The sequence below is a fragment of the Propithecus coquereli genome, unplaced genomic scaffold (genome assembly GCF_000956105.1).
Source record: "Propithecus coquereli isolate 6110/MARCELLA unplaced genomic scaffold, Pcoq_1.0 Scaffold105, whole genome shotgun sequence".
NCBI lineage: Eukaryota > Metazoa > Chordata > Mammalia > Primates > Indriidae > Propithecus > Propithecus coquereli.
In genome coordinates this window covers 2,564,970-2,589,941 of record NW_012134414.1, presented here as the reverse complement: position 1 = coordinate 2,589,941, position 24,972 = coordinate 2,564,970, and the positions used below count along the sequence as shown (strand labels likewise).

Below are 24,972 nucleotides of genomic sequence, written 5' to 3'. Positions count from 1 at the left end.
AAAAAAAAAAACAAAAATCTGAGAAGGAAGTGTTATTTTTTATTATATAGCCTTCGTTTTGACTATGTAAATCCTACATATTATAACATTCAAATGGATATATTAGGACAAATTTCTAATACTATCAACCTATAGTGATTTAAAGCAGAAAGGTTTTAAAAACTGTTTTAGAAGATGGTTGAAGGAGTAGTGACAATAGTTAGGACTTGGCACTACCAATAATTTAGCACTTTCAGTGGTCAAGGACAGACCCCTCTGTCTACCATTCTTGTGTAGGGGCACTTGTAACTTCCCCATTAATCTTTCCATTATGAAGGCACTCTTCAGTGTTCCAGCTGGTTCCTCTCTTGGTATGCGAATAGTTTGGATAGATGTGAGCAGGCCAAGGATTTAAAGGCCCAGACCTGGCCACATTTATGACCTGTCTGAGCTGCTTACTATGGTGTTCACATTTTCCAGTGTCATAGGCAGAGTTTTGCTCCAGATTCTGAATATATGCAAAAATAGGGCTAAGGTGGTTTAATCCTAACCAACCTGTTAGAGATCTGAATCTCCTAATTTCTGAAAGTTTGACGTCTCTATAATAAATTATATACTGAATTATGTATAAAGTGAAAAATTTATGTTTATTAAGGGCCCCATGGCTTTGCTTTGAAGGCATCAGAAATTGACTTTTTTTTTTTTTTTAAAGGAAAAAAATGCTTTTCCGAATACTTTTTAAATAGATGTTGGGAGGTCTTGTTAAAATGTTGGGAAAGTTATTCTTTCCTTAATACAGAATTCTAAGAAAACACATGAAAAGTGTTTAAAATGTCCGTAGTTAAAAAACAACTTAGCAAAGGTATACAAAATTCAATGTTATAGCCAATTTCCAAATTATAGAATTCAATGTTGATTAATGGTGGTGGTGGTGGGTTGCATAAACTGTGAGAAAAATTCAAATAATGTGGGACAAATACGTCAATCCACTGTTGCAATTTTTAAGATAGGAGAATGGAGGCCTTATGGACAGGGATGGTGGGGGAAGCGGGAGGGAGAGGGACAGGGATAGGGACAGGGATTCTGTAGGACAGCCTGGTCTCAGCTGGAGATAATGAAGTAAAATCATAGCATACTGGTAATTAAGTGGGTCTTCAAGGTTATCTAGACCTTCTGGTGCTTGAAGACCTTCCACACTTTTTCTACTTAATCAATTGCTAATTTAGTCCTTGAACAGGCTTGATGTTGGATCTTTTTCTTTTTTGGGGAAGTAAATGCCAGGACTAGATTCTGGGCATCTTTACTCTCAATCTGGTACTATTATTGATCCCAAAGTTCACTGGTTCTGTTATGCATAAAAGAATTCTACAGGCAAGAGAAAACAAGGATGAGAAGCACAAAATGTCATTACACTTTACACTTGTTCTCAGATCATCTTTGACCATTTCTATGTCAATGCCAATGAAATTCCAGTTCTGTTCTCCCTTAAGCATTACTTTCCCATAAAAGCCCAGCCAGTTTTTCTCAAGTCAAGCCTGAGATTTCAGGAATGGCCAGACACTTGACTTCCTTCTAGGTATCTCATACCTTGGAAAGTTGCTGCACCTACTTTAGTCTTAATTAATAGCACAACAGAATAAACTGAACCAGTTCTTTTCAGACTCTGTTCAAAGGGTTCTTTCTCAAAGGGTTATTTTTGCTGATGCCCAGAGTATGAGAAGCCAGGTCAGAGTTGGCAAAGTTTGCAATGGCAGGAAGCTCCCAGAACCTGGGGTTCATCCCTGGCTGTACCTTCAGCATTGTTACGTTTAACTGTTAGTTAAAGGGTTAATAATGGGACAAATTGGGATGATCAAAGGGAATAAAGAGAAATGTCTGAATTCTCCACTGGCTTTTGTAATTGCCAGGTGTCTGGTGCTGAGAATATCTTACTGTTATATTTTATGTTTTACTAATGATTTTGACCACATTTGTTGCACACTGTTACATGCTGTCTAGTTCCCAAATGGCTTCATTATTATATAGGTTTTATCTCACCAACAAGTCCTTTATTGGTCCAACTCATGTTTTATAATCAGTGTCACTTCCCTTAATGCTAGTCCATTAATAGGTCCTCAGAAGGTTGATTTGGGATCAGGAGGTCTCCCCAGAGGAGCTGTATGAGAGCTGCAGAAGGAATTTCACCACCTTTGGGTACAGATTGGCAGTCATCAAAGCAGACAGCTAGGAGAGCTCAGCAAGCAGAAATGTCCTGCGAGTCTTTGATGAGCCTTACCTTTCAGTTTGAGAAAAGCTATAATAAGATACGTGTCTGACATTGCTGTTAGATTGTGATTTTTGGTACACAGTGGACAGTGACAGGTTTTATTTATTTATTTTTCCTAGAATCAGGGTGATCAAGTATTTTATTTATTCCATTTGGTTCTTTTTCATATTTTCCCCCAAACTTACTTTTATTCTCAAACAGCATATCAGGACATATTTTAAAATCTAGCAAATAGTTGGGCATGTGTGAAGACCTTTTTGGGGGAGGGTCCAAAATATGTTCTGAATTTTTGCTTGTACTTAAAAATATTTGCAATAAACACAGGAAGTTTGCATGCTGCTCTGGAATTATGTGGCAGATTTGTAGAGTGCCCTTCCCTTATATGCTGTGTTGCTTATGGAAATGACAAGCTTTCATAGTATCTGTTAAACCGTAACCTGCCTATTGTGTTCAATGCAGAATTCTGAATTTAGTTAAAATGTTAAGAAGTCATGTTGTTTGTTCCACCCCTGCCTCTCAGAAAAATTAGATGGAGATGCATGTGCTTTCTATCAATAAAGCGTATTTGTTTTGAAAGACACAGCACTCATGGGCTGTCAGTCATAACAAATGACTTCTGAGAGTACTTTAAGAGCTGCAACATCAATATTTACAAAATGCAAAGTGAAGAAAAGCACATTGAGTCACAGATACATGTGCTGACTTGTTGCCTGATTCCCTCACTCTCCCAATATATTTAGTATGGCTAAATTTGTATGAAGGACTATTTTGAAATATGAATGGAAATTTGGGAATCTTCTAAAGTAAATACTGAGAGACACTAATTTAATGCCAAAAAGGCTTGTAAAATGGAATTACTTTTTCTCCCAAAGTAAATGTATTGATTAAAAACTAAAATCAGTGATACAATTAGATGGAAGAAAGTACCTGTGTTTGGGGCATAAAGTCCAGAGCCTTTATAGGCTGTGTCCCTAGTTTGCCCCTTAATGGTATTGTAAAGATTATGTAAATCTCTCTGAGGCTCCTCCCACTTAGCTGTAAAATGGGTGTAATTATACCCACTTCACAGGATTTTATAATATTAAATAAACAAACGTGTTCAATAAAGGCTTTGTAAGTCATAAAGTGGTACATAATTGGAAAATAGCAATTAAGGTAGCCTGGGGGAGGTTTTAATAGCAGTATTGCTTTTTCATATTAGGAAATATATTTGGAACTTATTAATGAAATGTACTCAAATTCTATATTATAAAGTACTTTATTATAAAAGTTAAAACAGAATTTCTTACATATCAGAAATATGACTTTATTATATTATAATCCATTTTTGAGAAAGAAAGTGAAATAAAAACAGTATGGGCTCGTTGGTAGCACTGTAGTCTCTGTTGTCGATTATATATTCTACCATTAATTCTTGTGGCTCTGACAAATCACTGCTGAAGTAAGAGCACTTCCTCCCTCTGGTCCCCTTGACATAATGCCATCGTGTAAATGTGGAAAGGCATCATTAGACACTCATCACAAAGTACTGCGGAGATTCCAAGTAGAAAGGGATTGAATTAATGAAAAATGGTTTTAGTAGAGTTAAGAATCTTGCTTAGGGGAAAAATGATATTAAATTTGAAAATTCTTGGTTTTAATTCAATACTTGCATGATTGCTTTTCCCTAAAATCAGCTAACAACATGTCTTAATGATGTAGAAGAACTTCTTAAGTGATTTTCCAGGTTTGTATGCTTTATAATTATTATATAGAGGAGGATTTTTTTTAATACTATAAAGCATTGCCTTTATATTTAAATAGTATGCTAGATGATAAAAATTCAGCCATCAGAGAGAGAAGATTTAAGTAAATTGGGCTGTAAGAAAAATACTCTAAGATGCCTCAGTAAATATGTATCTTGTGGGTATAGCTTCACAACATTCTCATACTGCACATTGAGGGAAAAACGGAAGGAATGAATTTCAGGTCATATTAAAACCTCTAGCTCTTTATATTCTCACTTAAGTAGTTTTTAAAAAGGAAAAAAGGCAAGCAAATAATATACAAATAGGAACTGGTTGTTTCTGGTAATTCTTAGAAGTGAAGAATCTGTTGTAAACAAATGCCATAAGTTTAATACCTTTAGCAAATAGAAATAAGTTTTCAGTACTTGGCCCTGGATTAGAGCACATTCAGTCCAAAAACTAAAAGGAAAATAAATAATACCTGAAAGAAGTACAAAAGGAATTATTAATGATCTGGATGGAGCACTGTTATTACTCTGAATCATCAAGCACTTATATTTTGTGTCATATTATAAAATCAGGAAACTGGAATATACTTCAGAAAAAAATTTCACCAAGCATGAAGCAAGTAAAAAACAAATGGTTTTCTGCCTAAGTCTAGTTATATAGAAAATATAAATGAATCATAGCACCCTCTGGATGCTAATTTCCTTGGCAGATGTGAAGATTGATATAAAATGATTAAATTCGTGTACTTTCAACCACTATTTATTAAATACATATATTTGAGGCAGTATTCTAAGCATTTGAAAATGTAAAGATAAGCGACACTCTACTTTTATGTAATTGGTAATACAGTAAATGATGAGTTAACTCGATTTTAGTGTGCCAAAGTATATAGCAGGTGGGCATTGCAGAAGCTAGGATAAACAAAATAAACACGATACTACTAAAAATAAGAAATATTAATTCTCTTTTACTTTTGGGAATGACAAATACTTTTGTTTTGCAACCATTAAGACTGAGAAGTTTTGTTTTATAAAGTGAAGCAAATTTAGCTGTCTCTTAAAAGTTGTTTGCCATCTTTTTAGAGTTAAGAATAGTAGCTTAAGAAAAAGAGATTTCAATTGGTGATATTATGGATTGCTGATTTTTGATCTGTTTCTGGGCTCTTTTAAAAAAATTATTAATGTAATTAGAGATCAGAATGATGGAAAACATTTTTTTATTATTTTTAAACATTAAAAATAATAACTAAGTCCAGAAAAAATGATTCTTTTAAACTTTTACAATTTTAGATGAAATTTAGTATATCTGCTCTTTTTTTTTTTTGGTGGACGGGAGGGGGGAGACAGGATCTTGCTCTGTTGCCCGGACTAGAGTGCAGTGGCGTCATCATAGCTCATTGCAACCTCAAACTCTTGGGTTCAAGTGATCCTCCTGCCTCAGCCTCCCGAGTAGCTGGGACTACACTACAGGCTACACCACCACACCCGACTAATTTTTCTATTTTTTGTAGAGACAGGATCTCTACAAAAGCATAGCCTGAGCTATGTTGCTCAGGCTGGTCTAGAACTCTTGGCCTCAAGCCATTGTGCTGCCTCAGTCTCCGAAAGTGCTGGGATTATAGGTGTGTGCCACCGCACCTGGCAGATAGCTCTTTTTAAAATATGTGTGATCACTCTTAAAATTCAAAGGGCTATATGTAAACTGGAGCGGAGAAGATTAAATAATCAGTGTTCAGTGATGGGTACAGGAGAATAGGGAATGGATAATTATTTCTCTTGTGAGGCCAGAATTATTTATTCACTGAGAGTCATTCTTTCTCTCATCATGTCTCTTGCATAAAAACTATTCTAAATAAGTAAAATCACCAGGTGTTTTAGTTTGGTTGTTTGAATATGCTATTTGAGTAGATGCTAGGAATTTCTGAAATGGAGGGTCACAGAGCAGGGCATGGCAAAGATGGACTAGAAAAGAAGCAGTGGCGAGTGAGAAGGAATAAGGACGGTAGACATGGGCTGCATTCATTCGGTAAGTATTTGCCTGCAGTGTGCCTGGCTCTGTATCGGGCCCTGGAGATACCATGGTGAACACGATGCAGCCCCTGTTATCTGTCACAGTCAAATGTGATGTAAAGAAGGAAACGGGTCATTTCAGTGTGGTCTATAAAGTGTAGGGAGATGTGGAGACATTTCTGTCAGACTAGAAAGGACCAGCAGAGGCTTGAGGTGAGATCCAAACTAACCCCTGAGGCAGAAACAAGAGTTCTGCTGGAAAGAAACAGCAGTCAGATGCCAAGAGGAGGGAGTGCGTGGCAAGTCCTGAGAGATGGCTCGTGGCTCACGGTGGGTAGAGCTTCGAGAGTGAGAATGGGGTGAAGAAACACCAGCCGGAAAGGTAAGCAGTGACTAGGCCAGGAAGAGTCTTGCATGTTAATGTGAAGGAAGGAGCATGGAGTTTTCCCTTAGTCCATTGAGGGACAATTAAAGATGCTCCATACAGGAGAAGGGCATGAGCAGAAAAGCCTGTGTAGCTATGGATAAGAAGACCAGACTGCTGAACCAGTGTGGTGGAGTTGGAGAGGGATAGACCGAATGTAAGAGGCAGAAGGGAAGGATCTTGGTGAGACTCATTAGATGCTGGGGTAAGCAGCCAATTGTAGTGATTTCAGTTTATGGAGAGAAAATTGAAAAAATATCTGTCTATTATCTATGTATCTTTCCTGTATATGACTATATATACTTTCCAGATGTTTGTGTGAAAGGAAAGAAAGTTCCTATTCACCAGGCTCTGGTATAACTCCTCAGAGATATGGGGGAGGCAGAGGCCTGGCCCAGACAAAATATTTTCTCTGAGAGGCTAGAAATCAAAGATGCGTGAATCATATTGAGGTAGAGAAGCCACAGCCTATGGTGAGGTTGGAACAAGTTGTAAGTACTTTCTAGGAAATTAACCCTGAGTTTTAGGACCAAGAATATTAGAAACCAAGTCACTTAGTGACTTGCAGTACAAGGTGGGTGCTATGAACAAGTGACACTACCAGGCAGGTCAGATCTTGGGGTGCTAGCTGCATTAGGAAATCCCCTCCTGGCCTGGCGGCCGGAGGCCAATTTGTACAAAGAAAGAGGACTAAAGGGAAGTGACAATTCACATAGGGCTTTAGACTTAAGATTGTGTATAGACTGCAGGAGAAGCTATTGGTGTAGAAAGAACTATTGACAGTTCATCAAGGAAACTAAAAGTCTAATGGCTCAACGTAGCAGGAAGGAAAAACACAGATTAGGGATGAAGGAAGGGAAGAAGTTGACCTTGAATCTCTGCCTTTAAGAGAAAACAGAAGAAGAAAAGAAATAAGTTTTGAAATTGGTAGGCAAGGTGGGAATTTGGGAGGATTCTTAGAGTGACTAAAATTGTGGTTGGGAGGACAGTATGGAGCAGTGATTGAAAACGTGGGCTCAGGGGACAGAAGACCTTGGTTAGAATCCTGGCCCCATCCACCTGCTGGCAAAGTGACCTTGGGCATCTTGCATGAGCTTCGTCATTCTCAGTTTCTTCATGTTTAAAATGTGATCATTATAGTAACTTTCTTCAAGAGTTATATTATGGGTTAAAGAAATTAATTCACATGAAGTGTTAAGTATGTAGCAAATGTTCAATAAATTTTATTGTGATGAAACAATATTATGTAATGGTCAAAAACCAGACTCTGAAGCCAGAACTTCTGAGTTCAAATACTGGCTCTACCAGTTATGTGCTAGTGGCGTGATTTATAAACATAATTCGTAGCTCACCAAATAATTAGGAAAAATGTATTCAGCTGCACTGACAATAAATGAGGAGACTCCATGAGCCCGTCTTCTCATGCTTCTTGTGCTTCACACACAGTTCTTGCCAGTGTGATAACTGTGTTCCATCCATGTAACATGTACATTTGATAGAAACCTTTGTTAATTTATAAACTGAAAGAATCAGAATATATGTTATCTGTGCCTCACTTTTCTCATGTATAGAAAGGGGATGATAAAGTACCTACTTCTTAGGCTTGTGAGTTAAGAGAATTCATAAACATAAGCTCATAGCTCTGGCACGTAGGAAGCAGTGTATATATCTAGCTATCATTATTAACGTTCTTTCTCACTCATCATCAGTAGGAGCCGAAGAGAAACTGAGAATTTATAATGGGCACTGTTGGATTGGGAATATAACTGAATAAGACAAGTAAAAAGGATTGCCAGGGAGCACTAAAGACCAACTAGAAAACGTTTGTAGTAGAGTAGTACCAGGCCACAGGAGCAGCCAGAAACCTGGCGATAGACCTAGAGAAGAAAAATAGTTGGATGAGTTTAGTGTTGTGGGTTATTTAGTGGACCAGTTATGAAAGTATAAGCCAGTTAGTGAGCTGAAGTACTCTATTTTGAGAGAATAATGAAAGTCATTGACAAATAGCCAGAGAAGGGAATAATGCCACTGGAAAATATTTTAGATAGCTGTGTTTGAAAGTGACTTTGATTTTATTATATTTATTACATCACCTTGTCAATTTGTTTCTTTTCTCTCTCCCCGCTCCTCCTGAACAACCTTTCCTGGCTGCTGCTTATTATTCCTTCTCTGCATATTTTTTTCCAGGTCTTATATCTCTTCTGTTTTCTAGCAAAACAACATGAAAAGCATAATAAGAAAGCAGAGAAGTATTGTTTCTGTGTTCAATTCACCACATATTCACTGAACATCTATTCCCTCTGTAGCACAGAGATCTTTGCTCTGACAGATCCAAAAAAAGCATCTGGCGTGTTCATTACCCTCAAGGGTCTCTGTGGGAGGAATTCACATGAAATCATTATACATACATTGTACAGGAAAATGATAATTGTCATACAATCAAGTGTCAAAAAATATGGCACAGCCATTAAGTGTTGCGGTGATTTTAAACGGTGCTCAGAAAGAAAAGAGACATGAGCTGGGACAAATACAGCTTTTTAGAAATGGGTGTTCAGAGAGGTCTTGCATAGAAAGTGAGAATGGGGGTGTGGGGGACGTTTTGCAGGCCTGGGAGAGCAGAGAAAGGACAGCGCAGAAGCACATGGCAGGTTTGGAGAAAAGGGCAGACACCAGCCCAGAAGGAGGTGAGTTGAATGGGAGGTAAGGTTGGACACTTAACTCTTACTAAGTATAGCTCACCAGGTGATCAATAAATGTGTTCAACTGCATTGACAGTAAGGAGGAGGAGAATTCCGTGAGCTTGTCTTATTATGCTTTAGCTTCTCATCAATGTGATAATTATATCCTAACCATGTAATAAATGCATATAATAAAAAACCTTTGTTAATTTATAAACTAAAAGAGGCAAACACTTTTTTGCTAGGCCGGTTGAAGGATAGGAATTTGGTGACTTTCTGATTAAGAATGTAAACACCTCCATAACATTATAAGAAAATAGAAGGTTGCTTTTTTGGAGGGTATGGTGGGGAACATATCCTAGCCTGTTTCTGAATTCTCTAGGTATAAAGCTCTTCCTCCCTAAGCCACCTCTTTTGGTGCCTTATCTCCTTTCAAGGAAGCTTTTGTCTCTATCTGCATCTTAGAGCAGCATTTCATTTTAGAACCCTATTAAGCTGTTTCAAGGCTAAGTATCATAGAGAACAGATATTAAAGATCTTAAAAATATATATTTCTTCATAAGATAAGGGCAGAGGGACAAGAACTGCCAGTATAGCTCTGTCCTTCTTTGAGTATTGTGTGCCTTATTAGTATTCATGAAGAGCATATCGATAACATCTTGACAGAGTTAAAGTTTCAACTTGAAGAGCTGCTTTTCAATAAGGAGCATATTTAAAGACACTCTTTGCATGAAGAGTGACTGAATTGCTTCTAAAATGAGAGTATTACTTTATTGAATGAGATATTTTTCATTTAATCTGTTAGAATTATCATTAGAATTACAATAAATAATAATGATTAGTACTTGTAGGGCTTTTATCTACCAAGAGTTTTAGAGTTAATCTAATTTAATTGTCACTTGGAGTCATCAGAGACGTGTACTTGCTTTTCTGCCACGAATCCTTAAAAGTGTTCCCTTAGCAGCCCCTCAGAGCTCCCTTTTGGTGTTTTCACGGCCTATAAGCTGTTTGCTCTACGGAAATGCTCAGAGTGTTGACAGATTGAAGGGCTTTATATTAGAGCTCCTTTTCCTGAGTAGGCTGTTAGGCTCTTTGAGTTAGGCTTCCTGGGTCCAGTCCCAGCTTTTCCACCTGCTAACTGTGTTTCCCTGGGCAAGTTACTTTAACCCTCAGTTTCTTCAACTGGAATTCGTAGTAGTGCCTGCCTCAGAGTGTTCTCGTGAGGATTATATGAGATAGTGAATATTAAGTATGTAGCAATTAAATATTCAATTAATGTTAGTTATATATTAGTATATTATTATTAAGAGCATGTCATTCTGGGAAGTTATATGTAGTTAAGTGTTAGATGAGGAAGTTATAAGCCAATGAATACCTTTTTCAGGGACTACTGTGTGCCAGGTTCAGTGCTAGGCCCTGAGACAGAAAGGAAACCGTGGTACCTGCCCTCTGAAGGTCACAACCTATTGGGGGGGTGGCTGTCTTAGTCCATTTTATGCTGCTATCACAGGAATACCACAGACTGAGTAATTTATAATGAGCAGAAGTTTATTTGGCTCACAGTTCTGGAGGCTGGGAAGTACAAGACCAAAGGCTTTCAATGCTGTGTCATCCCATGGCAGAAAGGCAAGTGAGGGTGAGAAAGAGAAGGCAAGAGGGGGCCAAACTTGCTTTTATAACAAACATACTCTTGTGACAACTAACCCACTCCCACAATAGTGATAATCCATTCGTGAGGGCAGAGCCCTCATAACCTAATCACCTCTGATTAGGCCCTACCTCCCAACATTGTTGCATTGGGGATTAACTGTCCAACGCAGGAACTTTGAGGGACACCTTCAAACCATAGCAAGGGTGAGAGTTAGTAAAACACTGTGATAAGTTCTTGACCTAACGAAAGCCAGTATGGATCAAAGCTCAGAGCAAAAAGTGATGGGCTTTGACTTAGGGCTTTCACAGAAAGGAGGGGATATTTGACCTGGGCCTTGGAGGACAGGAACTTCGAGAGAAAATGGGAGAATTTTACGGTGAGGAGGAACAAGTCTTCAGAGTTGAGGTGTTTGCTGTCTTTTTGGTAGCAGGACCCCCTGCGAGATTGAAAGTAGGGAGTGGCTTGAAAGCAGCAGAAATTCCCTGGAAGGGTTGAAAGCAGGTGGGTCCAATTTGTTTGGAAGTACTGGAGTTGCCACTTTCTACAGTTTAGGGGGATTGGTTTTTCCTTTCCTCTGTAGATTCTGGAGAAAGCTGTGAGGGTTTGCAGTCTTAGTTGGACCCAGGAGAGGCCTTACTCGTGGTTAGAATATGTGGTTGTCTAACAGTGGTATTTCGTGGGCCTTCTGTACCTTCCCCTATTTCACTGGATCTGAATTTCCGTGACTAGGATTTGAATGGGGTTTTCTTGGACATTTAGGAAACAGTTTAGACTCTGAAATATCACTGTGACACAGAGTTAAATTCACACTAATGTTCTAAGGACTGAAGTGTACAGATTGCCTAATTTGTCAGGCAAGACAAAGACTATGAGAAACTTATTCACAAACAGGGCCAAGGCACCGTTTCTGACTGTGTATCACTCAGACAAAGGAAAGGAAACACTTCATCTTTTTTTTTCAGTTTCTGAGTCTGCAGATTATATCATCCAGGAAGTATATGGACCACTGTTAAATGGGAAGCATCTATGCTCTCTCTTGAACAGCATATTAAGCTGAGTTTAAGTGAGCACAACCTACCTGTTAAACCCATGCTCCCTCAAAAGCTTGTGAGTAAAGGGGCAGTTTACCAACATTGAATGAGAACCTTCTAGGCACTGTGCTGGGTATTATATATGTGTTCTCACAGTAGAGTTTTAACATGAGGAAAGATCATCACGATAACTTTCCAACAAGCTGTTAAGTGGTAGAGGCAGGATTCTATACGAGATCTGTCAGACACCAATGTCTTTTTTTTTCTTTTATTAAATGTGGTGTTTGTACTGTTTTCTTCTACAATCTCTCTTTAAATTTCTCATGGAGTTTGATTTCAATAAAGGTCTTCATGAATGGGCTTGCTACATTTGAAGAATATAGTTCGACGAAGTTTTTCCCAATTTATCAAGTTGATTTACATTGAATTCTGTACAATGAATGTCTGTTTAGGGTCACAGAAAGGCATAGAAAGGGGGCACGCGTGGGTTGCTTTGTTTTTACAAGATACATGAATATTCAGTATTTTGGATAGGGACCTTCGTATCCTCCTTTGACAGTCTCAGCGGCATAAGTTGATGATATTAAGTCTTTCAAGCACAGTCCATTGATAGTTAAATAACCTGATTTCAATTATGCTAGCGTTGCAGTGCAGAATGGAAGAATGACCCCTTTTGAATAAAGCTCACCGATTGCTTCATTTATTGCGTATAGATTGTTAGCTTAATTTGCTCTTGTTCGAGAACAAGAAGCAAAATTTTAAAATGTGTGGGGTTTTTAGTGGCAAAATAATTACAAGATTAGTCCTCTGTCACTGTCAAAAATTAGCAATTTTTCCTCCTCCTCATTGTTAAAGTAAGATGAGTGGTAGCATTGTCTCAAAATTATGCTTTCTTTGCCCTTGTCTTTCTCACTTTGTTTCATCTTTTTTTCATTCTTCTCTCCTGCTTTCTCACACTTCTGAATGGTAATCAGGACCATCATTTCCCTTTACTGTTTCACCTCCTTTCAATAGTTTGAAAATAGATCTATATGGAATTAAATAATTATATAACTACAAATTCTTAGTGTCCAGTTTATAGTTTGAGGTCTTTCATAGTTATTAGATCTGTTACAGTACGCTTTTCTGGATTATTTCATCTGAAATATGCCATCTCTAATTCACTTATTTATTCCTCTTTCGTTTATGCTAAAAATGTACCTACTTTGTTCCAGGCCCTGTGCTAGGGGTTGCCAACCTGATTTTTCCCCAAGCCCAGGTAGCTGGTGGTTTCACGCAACACATGCCACCTTCGTCTGCATACCAGACTTATAAACAGTTTTCAGTCCCCCTTTTTTTCCCACTCATGAAAGAATATCTGAATTCAGGGAAATGAGAGAGATAGTGGTTAATTTTGAAGCCACTGTAGTACACAGAAATAGTGAATCATCGCCATAGTTTGGCACAGGAGTCCGTATGGTTGCTTGTGACAACCCTCACAACTAACTGATCTTGATGCTCTGGTGTGCCAGGATCCTTCCGAGTGTATCATGATAAAGTCTTGGACCATCAAGAAAAAGGCCTAGCAGTGGAGGTAGGATGTACCCAAATAATCATAATTCAAGGGAAAATGCAGTACATAACTAGCAATACAGAGTCTTTCTTGTGCCTTTCTGGGTAGGAAGAGATTAATTTCTGAAGTATAAGAAAAGACAAACATTGTATCCAAAGTGGCATGTGAACTACATGGAAAGAATTAGGGAAAATGAATGTGATTATTTTGAACCCAAAAGTCACATATACTACCCATTAATTTGATTCTTGAGATTCTGTGTTCTCTTTGAATATCGAAATCATACATGTATACACAAAGGTGTACGTGCGCGCACACACGTATCTACATGTTCATGCAAAATTAAGCCTTGTGGCCAAAGATACATTTTTCTCTAGGGACTGGCAATTACTTTACCCTCTCCAGTTGATAGAAGCTGCTTGACTTACAGGTTTTCTGTTGATTTATTTTACTATTTAAAAAAATGTGATATCTCTTAAAATATTGGGCCCCGAGTATGGGTTTAATTACTATTCAAGGATCTCATCCTGAAGTGATTTATAAGCCACAACACTGTTTTCTCTCTGTATAGCATTGGTATTTTTGGAAGTCGGGTTGCCTATGCCAAGTTTTATTTGTAGATAGAATGGGAATCGTTAAATGGTCTATCAATTCACAGGAAATCTTTGTTCCTTTATTAAGAGCACACTGGATAACTAATTCCATTTAGTTTTCAATAATTTCTTGTATTCCTGAGGCAGCCTCAGGAGTCATGTAATTGCTTCAGATACTCAGCATGAGTTTCTTGCAAGAAAGCCACAGAAACATCTTTTCCCTTTTTTTTTTTTGTAGTAATGGACTGGACATAGCTTTTTTAATAAATGAGGATTTTTATCAAAATGAAGATTCTTTTTAGAAAATTATTTCATTAAAATGAGGATTTTTATTATAGCACAAGAAATAATATATCAATGGTGGACTGAGTAAATTGTGGGACATTCATATTTTGGAACATTACATAATTTAAAAATGAGAACAATCAAGGTTCATTGACCCAGAGAGGAGAGCATGATACATACAACTTAAAAACTTTAAATGGCTATGTTTACTAATATATTTGTATATTACAAAAAGGTATAGAATAACATAGTCCCTAAGGACATTGAAATTGGTCAAAGGATAGGCAAGCTGTTGGAGGGAGATGATTATTAATAGAAAGAATTCAAAAACAGATTCGTATACGTGTGATAATTTAGTGTGGAATAAAAGTGTCATTCCAAAGGAATGGTGAAAAGCTGCATTATTAATAAATGATGTTGGTACAGTTGGCTAGCTATTTGGGGGAAAAAAAAGAATAAACTAGATTCTTACCTCACTCCTTTTATCAGAATGAATTCCGGATTGATCAAATATTTAAATGTTTAAGGTGAAGTCATGCAAGTTCTAGAAAAAAACGTTAGTGAATATTTTTTGGTTTTGAAGTGAGGAAAACCTAAGCATGACCCCAAATCCAGAAATAATTAAGGAAGACATATAAATTTACCTATGCCATATTTTCTCAAAGTCTTGAGAACTAGGTGAATCTTGATTCTAATGTTCATTGACCCCAATTTCAGTTTTAATATGGCTTTAGAAGTTTAATGGTATCACTTTGAAGGCATTGGACCAATGTAAACATACACTGAGCAAAAAGACCACCTGTCTGGTGATTTCAGCAACTGCATTTGTGTTTGTAATTGTCAGCATTCATGCACCATTTAAAGCGATGGCATTTCACTATATTGTTTTTTACATGTGTATGTATAAACAGTAATTTGTATATTAATATTACTTTGAACGAATGAATAAGAAATAACAAATCAAAAAAAAAAATTGTGAGAAAGCATGTAAGAAACTGACATGTAGTTACCTCTGGACCATGGGGCTGAACATGATGGAGAGGGTAAGCCTCATTTTATGCTGTTTTCACCTGTATAATATGAATATGTGTTGCTTTGGGGCTTCTAAAAGATTTTGTCACATTCATAATCTGGTTATTTCTTAGTTATTTTATCCAATTACCCATTTAAAAAAAAAATAAAGCCCAGGCAGCAAAACTTTTTTGCCAGGTTGCTGTGCATATATAATGGAGAAACATGAAGGTATTTTTGCTTTGTTTTGTCACAGATGGGCACAGAGGATGCTCAGCCTGCTAAGTGACCTACAGTGTATTCGTGTAGTGGGTTTTTGGAGGCGACACACAGAGAGGTTTTGAAAAATGTGCGTCATCTTATGAAATAGTTTTATTTAAAATCTAAAACATTTGATTCTTATGAATCACTCATTTTATCATATTACAAGCACAGATTTATCATGCTGTAGAAGGCAAAACTCCTGTAAATTGTTACAGTACAATAGGAGCCATCAGAGAACGCGTGGAGGGCGACTTCTGTGAATGAATGCCTATGCTCCCTTGGGAGGCATCCTTCAGGATCCTCTCCCGGGTAACTGGGAAATGCTGCTCTGAGTAAATATGGACAGGTGAAAGCAATGGGTATTCATCCTAAAGCTTATTTGGGTTTTTAGTTCTGAAGTTATGGAGTGGAAGGAAGTAGATTTCACAAAAGGCAAATTCTATTAGCTCAATTTAGCCCACTGAAATGAATGTTTGATTATGTACTTAGGATTCTCACTGAGTCTAGCAAATGTCTGAGCTCATAGTTTAGTCATCAAAATTATAATCCAGTTAAAGCTAAGTGAGCTAAATAAACTAATTTTAATCAAATTTACTTTGATCTCGCTTCTCCCCCCTGTCCCCCACTACAGGTCACAGTAATGAAAGGCAGTAATAGAAATAAAGATCATTCAGCAGAAGGAGAAGGGGCTGGAAAGCGACCGAAACGGAAGTGTCTTCAGTGGCATCCATTGCTAGCAAAGAAACTTCTTGACTTTTCGGAGGAGGAGGAAGAGGAAGACGAAGAGGAGGATATTGATAAAGTAAGTCCTGCATTTACTGTAGAAGTCTCAAGTTTATTTGAGCACTCAGTATTCTATAATGGAAACTACAGTGAACATGAATGGTACCGTGAAAGATGTGTTTCTAAAAGTCTGTATAACTTGAATCCTATTTAACTGCTGTACATTTTTATTCTAATTATTGATTGCTCTTAAAGTAACCTAATACTTTAGAATAAAACAGATCCTTCTAAAACAGTATTTCTATCACTTAACTAATGATTTGTAGGTAATGTTCAAATGCTGTGAGATGGTGATATTCATATAACTTGATGTATTGACTCAGCACCCACCCTGTGGCTCCTCTGGCTTCTCTGTCTTCCCTTCCAGCCTTGCCCTGTCACCATCAGCAGTCTCAGAGCTGCTCTCTCGGCCTTCATAGCATCTGGCTGTACCCACCCCACCAAGCCCCTGTGATGCCTCAGTCCTTCAGTGATGGCCTCATGCCTGAGAAGCTGGCTCTTGTTTAGAAAGTCACACAACCATGCAGGTGACTATAGGAAGTCACACATTCCTCCAGGTCTTGGCCTATCTGGCTCCTCCTCCCATCATTCAGCTCTCAGCACAATATCTACCTCCCCAAAGAGATGGGACCTCATCACCAACTATCCTTCCCACCCAACTTGTTCCAAGTCGGAGGAGCTCCTTCATGACACGTACTGCTATGTGCCATGTGTTTAACTGTATACTTTTTATGTCTGTCGTCTCAGACCAGAATAGAAGCTCAATAAGAGCAGAGGCCTTGCTCCTCTTGTCCTCTCCTCTTTCCCCAGAACTGAGAATGGTGCCTTGCACGTAGTAGATACTGGATGGATATATGCTGAATGGAAGAATAAATGAGTATGTATTTTGTGTCACAACAAATTTCATAAACATTATATTTTTTAATATTTTTCAGGCCTTCAACATCCATTCAGTCTCTTTTTCTTCGCTAAAGCAGGAATGAATTATAGACATTTTTTCCTGTTTCTCAGACATTGTCCCTGGATACCCTCTGAGGTTGTTCTCACTGGTGACCTTTACTTCTCTTCCACAGAGCACATGGAGGCCACTGGCAGTGACCCTTTCAGCTTCCTTCACACACCTGTGTGCTTGTCTCTCTCCTTTTTCCTCCCTCCTTTCCTGTTTCAGAGAAAGAGGTTCCTATTCAAGGAAATTGCCAAGTTTAAACTTAATTTGTTTTTTCTGACACATTTGTACCTATTGATCACTTGGTCATTGAAGCTGGCTCCTGTTTCCATGAGGGTATTCTCTCCTATTTATATTTCTTCCTTCCTAGGAGGAAGCACCTCCATTATTCTCCCCTCAGATGTTGATGTTGTCTGGGCCTCTAATCTTAAATTCTGTGTCCCTCCTGAACTCTGGACTCATATTCCTGACTATTTACTTGACATATCCACTTAGACATCAACTACGAATCTCAGTTTGGATGTGTTCACAACTACGCTTTTGCTTTTCTTCTCCAAACCTTCTCCTGCATCTTTCCTTTCTCACTAAATGGCAACTGCAGCATTCCAGTTTGTCAGTCCTGAAACCTTGTAGTTCATACTTGCCTCCTTAATTTTGCTCTAACTTCACACAAAGCTATCAGTAAATCCTCTCAGCTATACCTTTAAAATATATTCTCATTGTGACCCCTTCTTAACACTTCCCTACCTCTGTGTCACCTTGATCCAAGCCACCACCATTTCTAGCACAGATTATTGTATCTGCCTCTCTCTCCCTTGCCTCTGCTCCGGCCCTCCCAGAGTCTGTTCTCAACAAAGCAGCCAGAGGGATCCTTTCAAAATGTAAGTCCACTTATGCTGCTCCTCTGTTTCATGAAGGCAAGGACTTTGTGTGCTCACTGCTCTATCTGCAGCACCTAGAAGAGTTGCCTGGCTCATAGCGGGTGCCCAGTAAACATTTATTGAGTGAAAGATTAAAGTCCTTGAATCCTCTTCTCTTTTCACTCCATGTTTGGTGATCTTATCCGCACCCTTAGTCTTACCACCTTCTGTGTATCGGCGCCTTGGAATGTTATCCCACAGACTTCGGTACCCACATGACATACCCCTAACCACTTCAAATTCAGCCTGCCCAGCACTGATCTTTCTGCTCCCCACCAGACCTAATTTCTCTCATTTGAAGAAGAGTATGCTCTGTTGTATGAAGAAACTTTGCCACCCAAGCTAGAATCACTCTTCCTTTTCAACCTTCAGATCCAATTAGATACTAACCACTCTTGGTTCTACCTCATAAATATTGTCTCTGTTCTCACTTCTTCATTCCCATTACTGCTGCCTGGATTTCAGCCCTGTCCCTTTTTTTTTGCCTGCACAGCTGAAACAAAATTTTAACTGGGTTCTCTAGTTTTGGTTGCTTCTAGTTTTACTCTTAAAATCTGTGCTCTACACGGTTAACAGGAATTATCTCCTTAAAACTCAACTGTGGCAATGTCCTTCCTTGCTTACAACCATTCATGGCTCTCCATTGCATCCAGCTGAGGGTACTAGTGTTGATTTCTTACCAAGTATTAATGGGCCCTTGGTGAAAGAAAAATAAGTGCAGAGAGAGTTCTTTATCTTTTAATTTATTCATGTGTTTATATGTGTTCTTTTTGATTAATTAATTTAATGAAATAATGACAACATTGTAGTTTAAAATTTTTTTTTTAATATCCATACTTGGCAAAATAAAAAGTTGACAATCTATGTCAAACCAGACATTTTTTATTGGTCCATACAGTCCAAAACCACTGGTCTACAAATTAAATGTATGCTTTTTAACATGGCGGAACACATTCTTCCTGAAGTGGCCCATACCTTCTCCTATAACCTTATTTTCCAGAACTTTGTTCTCATCTTTTATATACCAGTGCTATTGAACTGCATATTAATGTTCAAATAAACCATCAAGGCTTAATCCTTGTTAGTTCCCCAGGTCTCCTCATTGACCATCTGACACATTCTCATTCATCTTTCAAAATTTAGCTCAGACAACACCTTTTCTAGGGAGACCTTCTTGTGTTTCTGCCCACCCACGAATGCTTCATTATCTTACTGGTTCCTTGTTGCAGTCATCACACTGCTTTGTAATTTATGTTTGTCTTCCTTTCCAAAACAGTGAGGTGTTTTGCCAGCTTTTAGCTTGAGTTTTATAATTTAGTAACTAAATCAAAAGTTATTCTTTTCTGAAGGGAAAATATAATTACTTCCTTAACTTACATAACACATTTTTTATTTCTGATTTTCCCTTAGCTTCTTAGTTTCAGAATGCTAAATAAATATCCCTTGAAAAGGCAAATGACTGTTAATGATTATATATATAATAAGGAAGATAAATATATAACCTTCACATCCAATAAGAATCCTTAATGTATTTCCAAATTGGATAGTTATGACTTCAAGATTTTTCTGTGCTAATTGTGTTTGAAGATAGTTGATGACTAATTAATTGCATTTATAATACTTAAAAGATTTTTTATCTTTTAAGCAATGATTTATCCTAGATTGTTTGCCTGTTATAGTTGCCCAACAAACATTATATAAAAGAACATGGTTGCCTTATAGTTGTGGTTCTCAAAATGTCATCCTCAGACAAGCAGCATCAGCATCACCTGGGAGCTTATTAGAAATACAAATTCTCAGGACCCACTTCAGACCTACAGAATCGGAAACTTTGGGACTGGATCCTGCCAATCTGTGTTTTAACAGTACCTCCAGGAATTCCAGTGCACACTCAAGTTTAAGAATTACTGCCCTACTGCATGATGCAGACCAATGACTACAGGTTGAGCATCCCTAATCCGAAATTCCCAAATCTGAAACACTTCCAGTCCCAAACATTACAGATCAGACATATTCAACCTATAACTTGGTCCTTCTTGATTTTTAACTGTGAAACAAGAAATTAAGGTAATGGTCTTAGTAAGTATTCTGGACTTCTGCTCATAGTTGCATTGTTTCCAAGAAAAATCATAGAATCATATTTTCACCTTAGGAGATGTTTTATCATCCTAATGTGTTCTGAGATTCTGTAATCAGAGATGGGCTTTAAGAAATTTAATCTGGAAGCCATATATAGGAAGTATTGTGAAGATTAAAAGCAGGAAGACTAGAATGTAGGCCAAAATGGTATGAGGGCAGTAAGAATAAGAACTATACAGACAAAATGGACAGATTCAGAGTTTTGTAGAAGTCCTTAAAGACCTTGAGCAATGATTGAATGAAATGTTTAGGAAAAGGGAGAATTCAAAATTGATTTTGAAGGTCTAAGCCTACGGGAATTTATTCATGTCACCGTAGCATTTCGTAAATAAGAAAGCTTGATATTTACAAGCTTGAAGATTTACTGTGTAGTTCTTCTTTCAAATAACATTTTAATGTCCATTTGATTTTTTACAGTAGGAAGCTCCACTTGTGATGTGTGCAAAAACACTGAATAGTTTTTTATTTACTTTCATGCCAAACATTCTTATATTGTAACTATAGAAAAGAGGAGAAGGACACAGCTTACATTCATATTTTATGTGGATATTGTTAATCTTGAGACTCATAAATCACAGAATGGGTTTATTAATTATTCAGTAATTAGTTAAGTACTAATATACCAGTCATTGAGCTAGGTGCTAAGGTTGTAAAGGTAAATAAGAGAACTTTTGTCCTCAAAGAGCTCACTGTTCAGTAAGAAAGGAAAAAAATGTGAGCAATTATAACACAATGTAATATATACTGTAATAGAGACATGCACAGGTTGCTATAGAAACTAAGCAGAAGGATACATCATAAGTTAGTTGCCAACCATGAACAGTGGTTGATGATTTTAAAAAATCATATTTTTCCAATTCATAAGTTGTTTAAATGGAGCTAAGAAAAAATACAATTTGCAAACCAAGACTAATTGTTAAATCAAACTTGTCCAAGATATGTTAAACATCTGGCTTTGTTTTGGTTGGTAAAATAGGTTCAACTTCTTGGGGCTGATGGCCTAGAGCAAGATGTTGGTGAGACTGAAGATGATGAATCACCAGAACAGCGAGCCCGGAGACCAATGAATGCATTTCTTTTATTTTGCAAACGCCATCGCTCCCTTGTACGTCAGGAACACCCCAGGCTTGATAACCGAGGTGCTACCAAGATACTAGCTGATTGGTGGGCTGTTCTCGATCCAAAGGAAAAGCAGAAATACACAGACATGGCCAAGGAGGTAGGTTGCAATGACAAGGTGTTATGGTGACTAAGAGAAACCAGTCCTGAAACTCCCAGTCAGCAAATATGGAGCAACTATTGAAGGTCTAGCAATGAGAAGATGAATTATTATCAATCAGATGTTAAGTGAAAACATAAGAGCTTTCTTTGTTCTTGTTCCCACATTCCAAGTCCACCTTGGAAATGCTGGTGGAGGTACCAAAAGCAATTTATTACCAAGAAGTTTTTCCTCGTTGTCTATACTCCACTGATTGATAATGTAAGGAATTGATTTATTATGAATAGTTTATTACGAGTGGTTTATTTATTTTTCCTTTTAAGTTTTTCTAGGAACTCAGCTTTTGTTATAGAGGATGTCCACAGTAAAGATGACAGTCTTCTTAGGTTACTCTACTTGTCTCATGGAAAGTCTTTTTTTTTTTTTTTTGAGACAGAGTCTCACTGTGTTGCCCGGGCTAGAGTGCCATGGTGTCATCCTAGCTCACAGCAACCTCAAACTCCTGGGCTCAAGCAATCCTCCTGCCTCAGCCTCCCGAGTAGCTGGGACTACAGGCATGCGCCACCATGCCCGGCTAATTTTTTCTATATATTTTTTGTTGTCCAGATCATTTCTTTCTATTTTGTTTTTTTTTTTTTTTAGTAGAGACGGGGTCTCGTTCTTGCTGGTCTCGAACTTCTGACCTTGAGCGATCCACCTGCCTCGGCCTCCCAGAGTGCTAGGATTACAGGCATGAGCCACCGCGCCCGGCCTCTCATGGAAAGTCTTGATCTACTTCTGATGCTTTGTGACCATATACATAAGTCAGTCTCTGGGTTTTAGGTTCTTTTTCTGTTTTTTGAATGTTATTAGAATGAGGAAGTTGGACAAGGATTTGTATCCCTTCCAGCTCTAACATTTTTTGATTTTATAATAATCACACTTATCAAGAGAACTGCTTTGACTTGTTTCTGTTCTGTAGGTAGTTCACCATGAATATTTAAAACCAATAAATGAATGAATGGCAGTCGAACATGATGTACTTGTGATGTGTCATATATGTAAATACTGTGTAAGCTTTAGTTGATGGGAAGTATTTCCATGCAGGAACCTTTGTCAGACAGGGGCCACATTAATCAATTCCAAAATGATAGCAGTTATTAAATTTCTTCAAAAATTGTACACTGGTTCTGTTTCTAAATTAATCTGGAATTAATGTGAGATCATTGTACATTTAAATATATTGTGAATGGATTTAGCCCCTAAGAAAGGAATGAGCAAAACAATATTATTGTGGTTAAACTTGAAAGGAATAATTCTAACATTATTCTCTCCATGTTGCAACTTGTGAAAAATCTTGATTCATGAAAACCCCTGCCAACCAAACATTTGGTTAACTTTTGTGGAAAAATGAAACAGCAGGGAACAAAATAATAGAATTTCAAGACATTTTATTAGATATCTCAGTATGTGAAAAAATACTTTCAATTGCTGTGCCTTTATTGAGTTGTTTAGTAAGCTAACATATAAAAATTTTTTATGAAATGTTCAAGGGAAATTTGAATCTAGAGTAAGTGATTAGCATAGTTGCTATGTAATTAATGATAACACAAGGCCTTAGGAAGTGACTATTGTTAAAGACAGGATTTTAACTATGTAGGGCATCTGGAAAGTTTAAAATCAATTGCAGTAACCTACTCAATTTTAAATATTTCAACAGATTTCCACTAGCATAATAGTAATTAATAGTAAAACTTTCCCATTAAATAGCCTTATATCCTTTCATAGTCATCCTTATATGGTAAAATAAACAATTATGTGAAACCTCATAGGGAACTGCATAAGCTTCCTATAATTAAACACTTGAGTTTGTTTTTGGATTGCTGGTTTTGGATAACATGCAGCCCTTCCCCAGTATATTGTTTACCTTTCTTAAAAATTACTAATTTACAAACCCAATAGGTGGCCACTTTTAAGATGAGGAAGTATTATTTTCATAATGAAAATCCCTTACTAATTACTTAATTAGGTTCATAATATTTGCCATTGTGGTGCTAAAATGAAACCTGTTACATGGCCCTCTGCAATCTGCTAAAAGTGGAAACCATAACTCCCATGTTCCACATTGTGACTTGCCTTGTTTATAGTTGCTCTTGTGAAATGTTGCCTCATTTCTACTGAAAAGTATAGAAGATTCAGCTACTTTCACAATTATTACACAACTGGTCTCTAGTCATAAGTGATTCTTTCTTGTTTCAAATTATTTACTAAATAGTTTTGAAATTACATTAAAGTGCATGTAATTATGCTGGTGCCTTTTGTGTGAATATTTTGCAACCTTAATTGGAATGTTAGTTCAGTCAACAAATACTGAACTAACATTATTAAGTGGCTTCAATGTACCAGGTTTTGTGGTGGTTGCTAGTGATACAAGGCGGTGATAAATACAATCTCTGTTACTCAAGGGACCCCTCCCCCCGTGCCATACACACACAATCATAATTATTTTTAAAACTCTGTTTTAGATGTTTAACCTTTTAATTTTAAATCTTCTCTGTTAGGCACAAAACATCATCTTTCAGCATAGTGTATGTGTGTGAATGTGAACACTTACATGATATTTGCCAATATCTGGCCTGCCATTATCAGTTGAGTGAGAAATAATTTTTTTCCTTTTTCTTTTTTAAAAGAAGCATATTTTAAAAACAAGAATGAGTAATAATCCAACTTTGGAAAGATTCTTTTGTTTACCTATTAATGAAAATTTCCTTTTACCCTTCCCTTGCACCTGATTATCTTCTATTAGTGCATCTGGTAAGACAAAGTACCTGTTTTAGGATTTGTTTTCAGTTTCTTGAATTATTGCCCAGTACTAATTTGCATTGTTGGAAGAAAAATGGTTGAATGAGGGTTTTGTGTTCTCTGATGAACCTTATTAGAGCACTAATTGGTTGTAAGTAATTTAAAAAATGCTATCCTAAAGATATAACCTGGGTTGGTTTCTTAAATTTAGCAATGTGCTTGATGGTGCAATATTGTGGATATTCACAGGTTCTAATTTTTGAATGTGTGACTGACTGCCTGTTAGGAGGCACAGAAGCAATTATACCTTTCCTTTTAAAATCTTTCTGTATGTACTCTTGTAAATATAGGAATATAGATCTCTGCATTTTTGCCTAGGATACTGCTGGAACCTTCCATTTGTCATTTAAACTAATGGTCATAATTAATGGCCTGACAATAAATTTAGAGGATCACACACCTTGACCTTCACCTAGAGAAGAGTTAGTGCAAAGAAGAGGGGAGGATCTGGAAAACTAAGATAATTTGAATGGCCTTTACCATACTCCCCTCTTTTTGTAGGATCAGAGGCATGAGGCAGAATTCATGCATTTATTGATTAATTGGTTCATCCTTGGTGTTCTAAGCAAAACACAAACATGTAAAGTCAGTTATGATTGTCTCCATTCTTTAGAGCAGGAATCTAAGGCTCTGAGGACTACATAT

The 24,972-nt window shown here is 37.3% G+C and overlaps 1 protein-coding gene across 2 annotated transcripts in view; it reads left to right on the top strand.

Annotated features, from left to right (window-relative positions):
* Nucleotides 1-24,972, top strand: part of BBX (bobby sox homolog (Drosophila)) — a 176,627-nt gene that overhangs the window by 68,790 nt on the left and 82,865 nt on the right. For both annotated transcript variants that reach the window (XM_012646088.1, XM_012646092.1), the window contains exons 2-3: nt 16,111-16,281; nt 21,244-21,486. In XM_012646088.1, coding sequence (XP_012501542.1) covers nt 16,120-16,281; nt 21,244-21,486 — 405 coding nt within the window. In that variant the 5' untranslated portion in view covers nt 16,111-16,119. The remainder of the gene's footprint in view (nt 1-16,110; nt 16,282-21,243; nt 21,487-24,972) is intronic.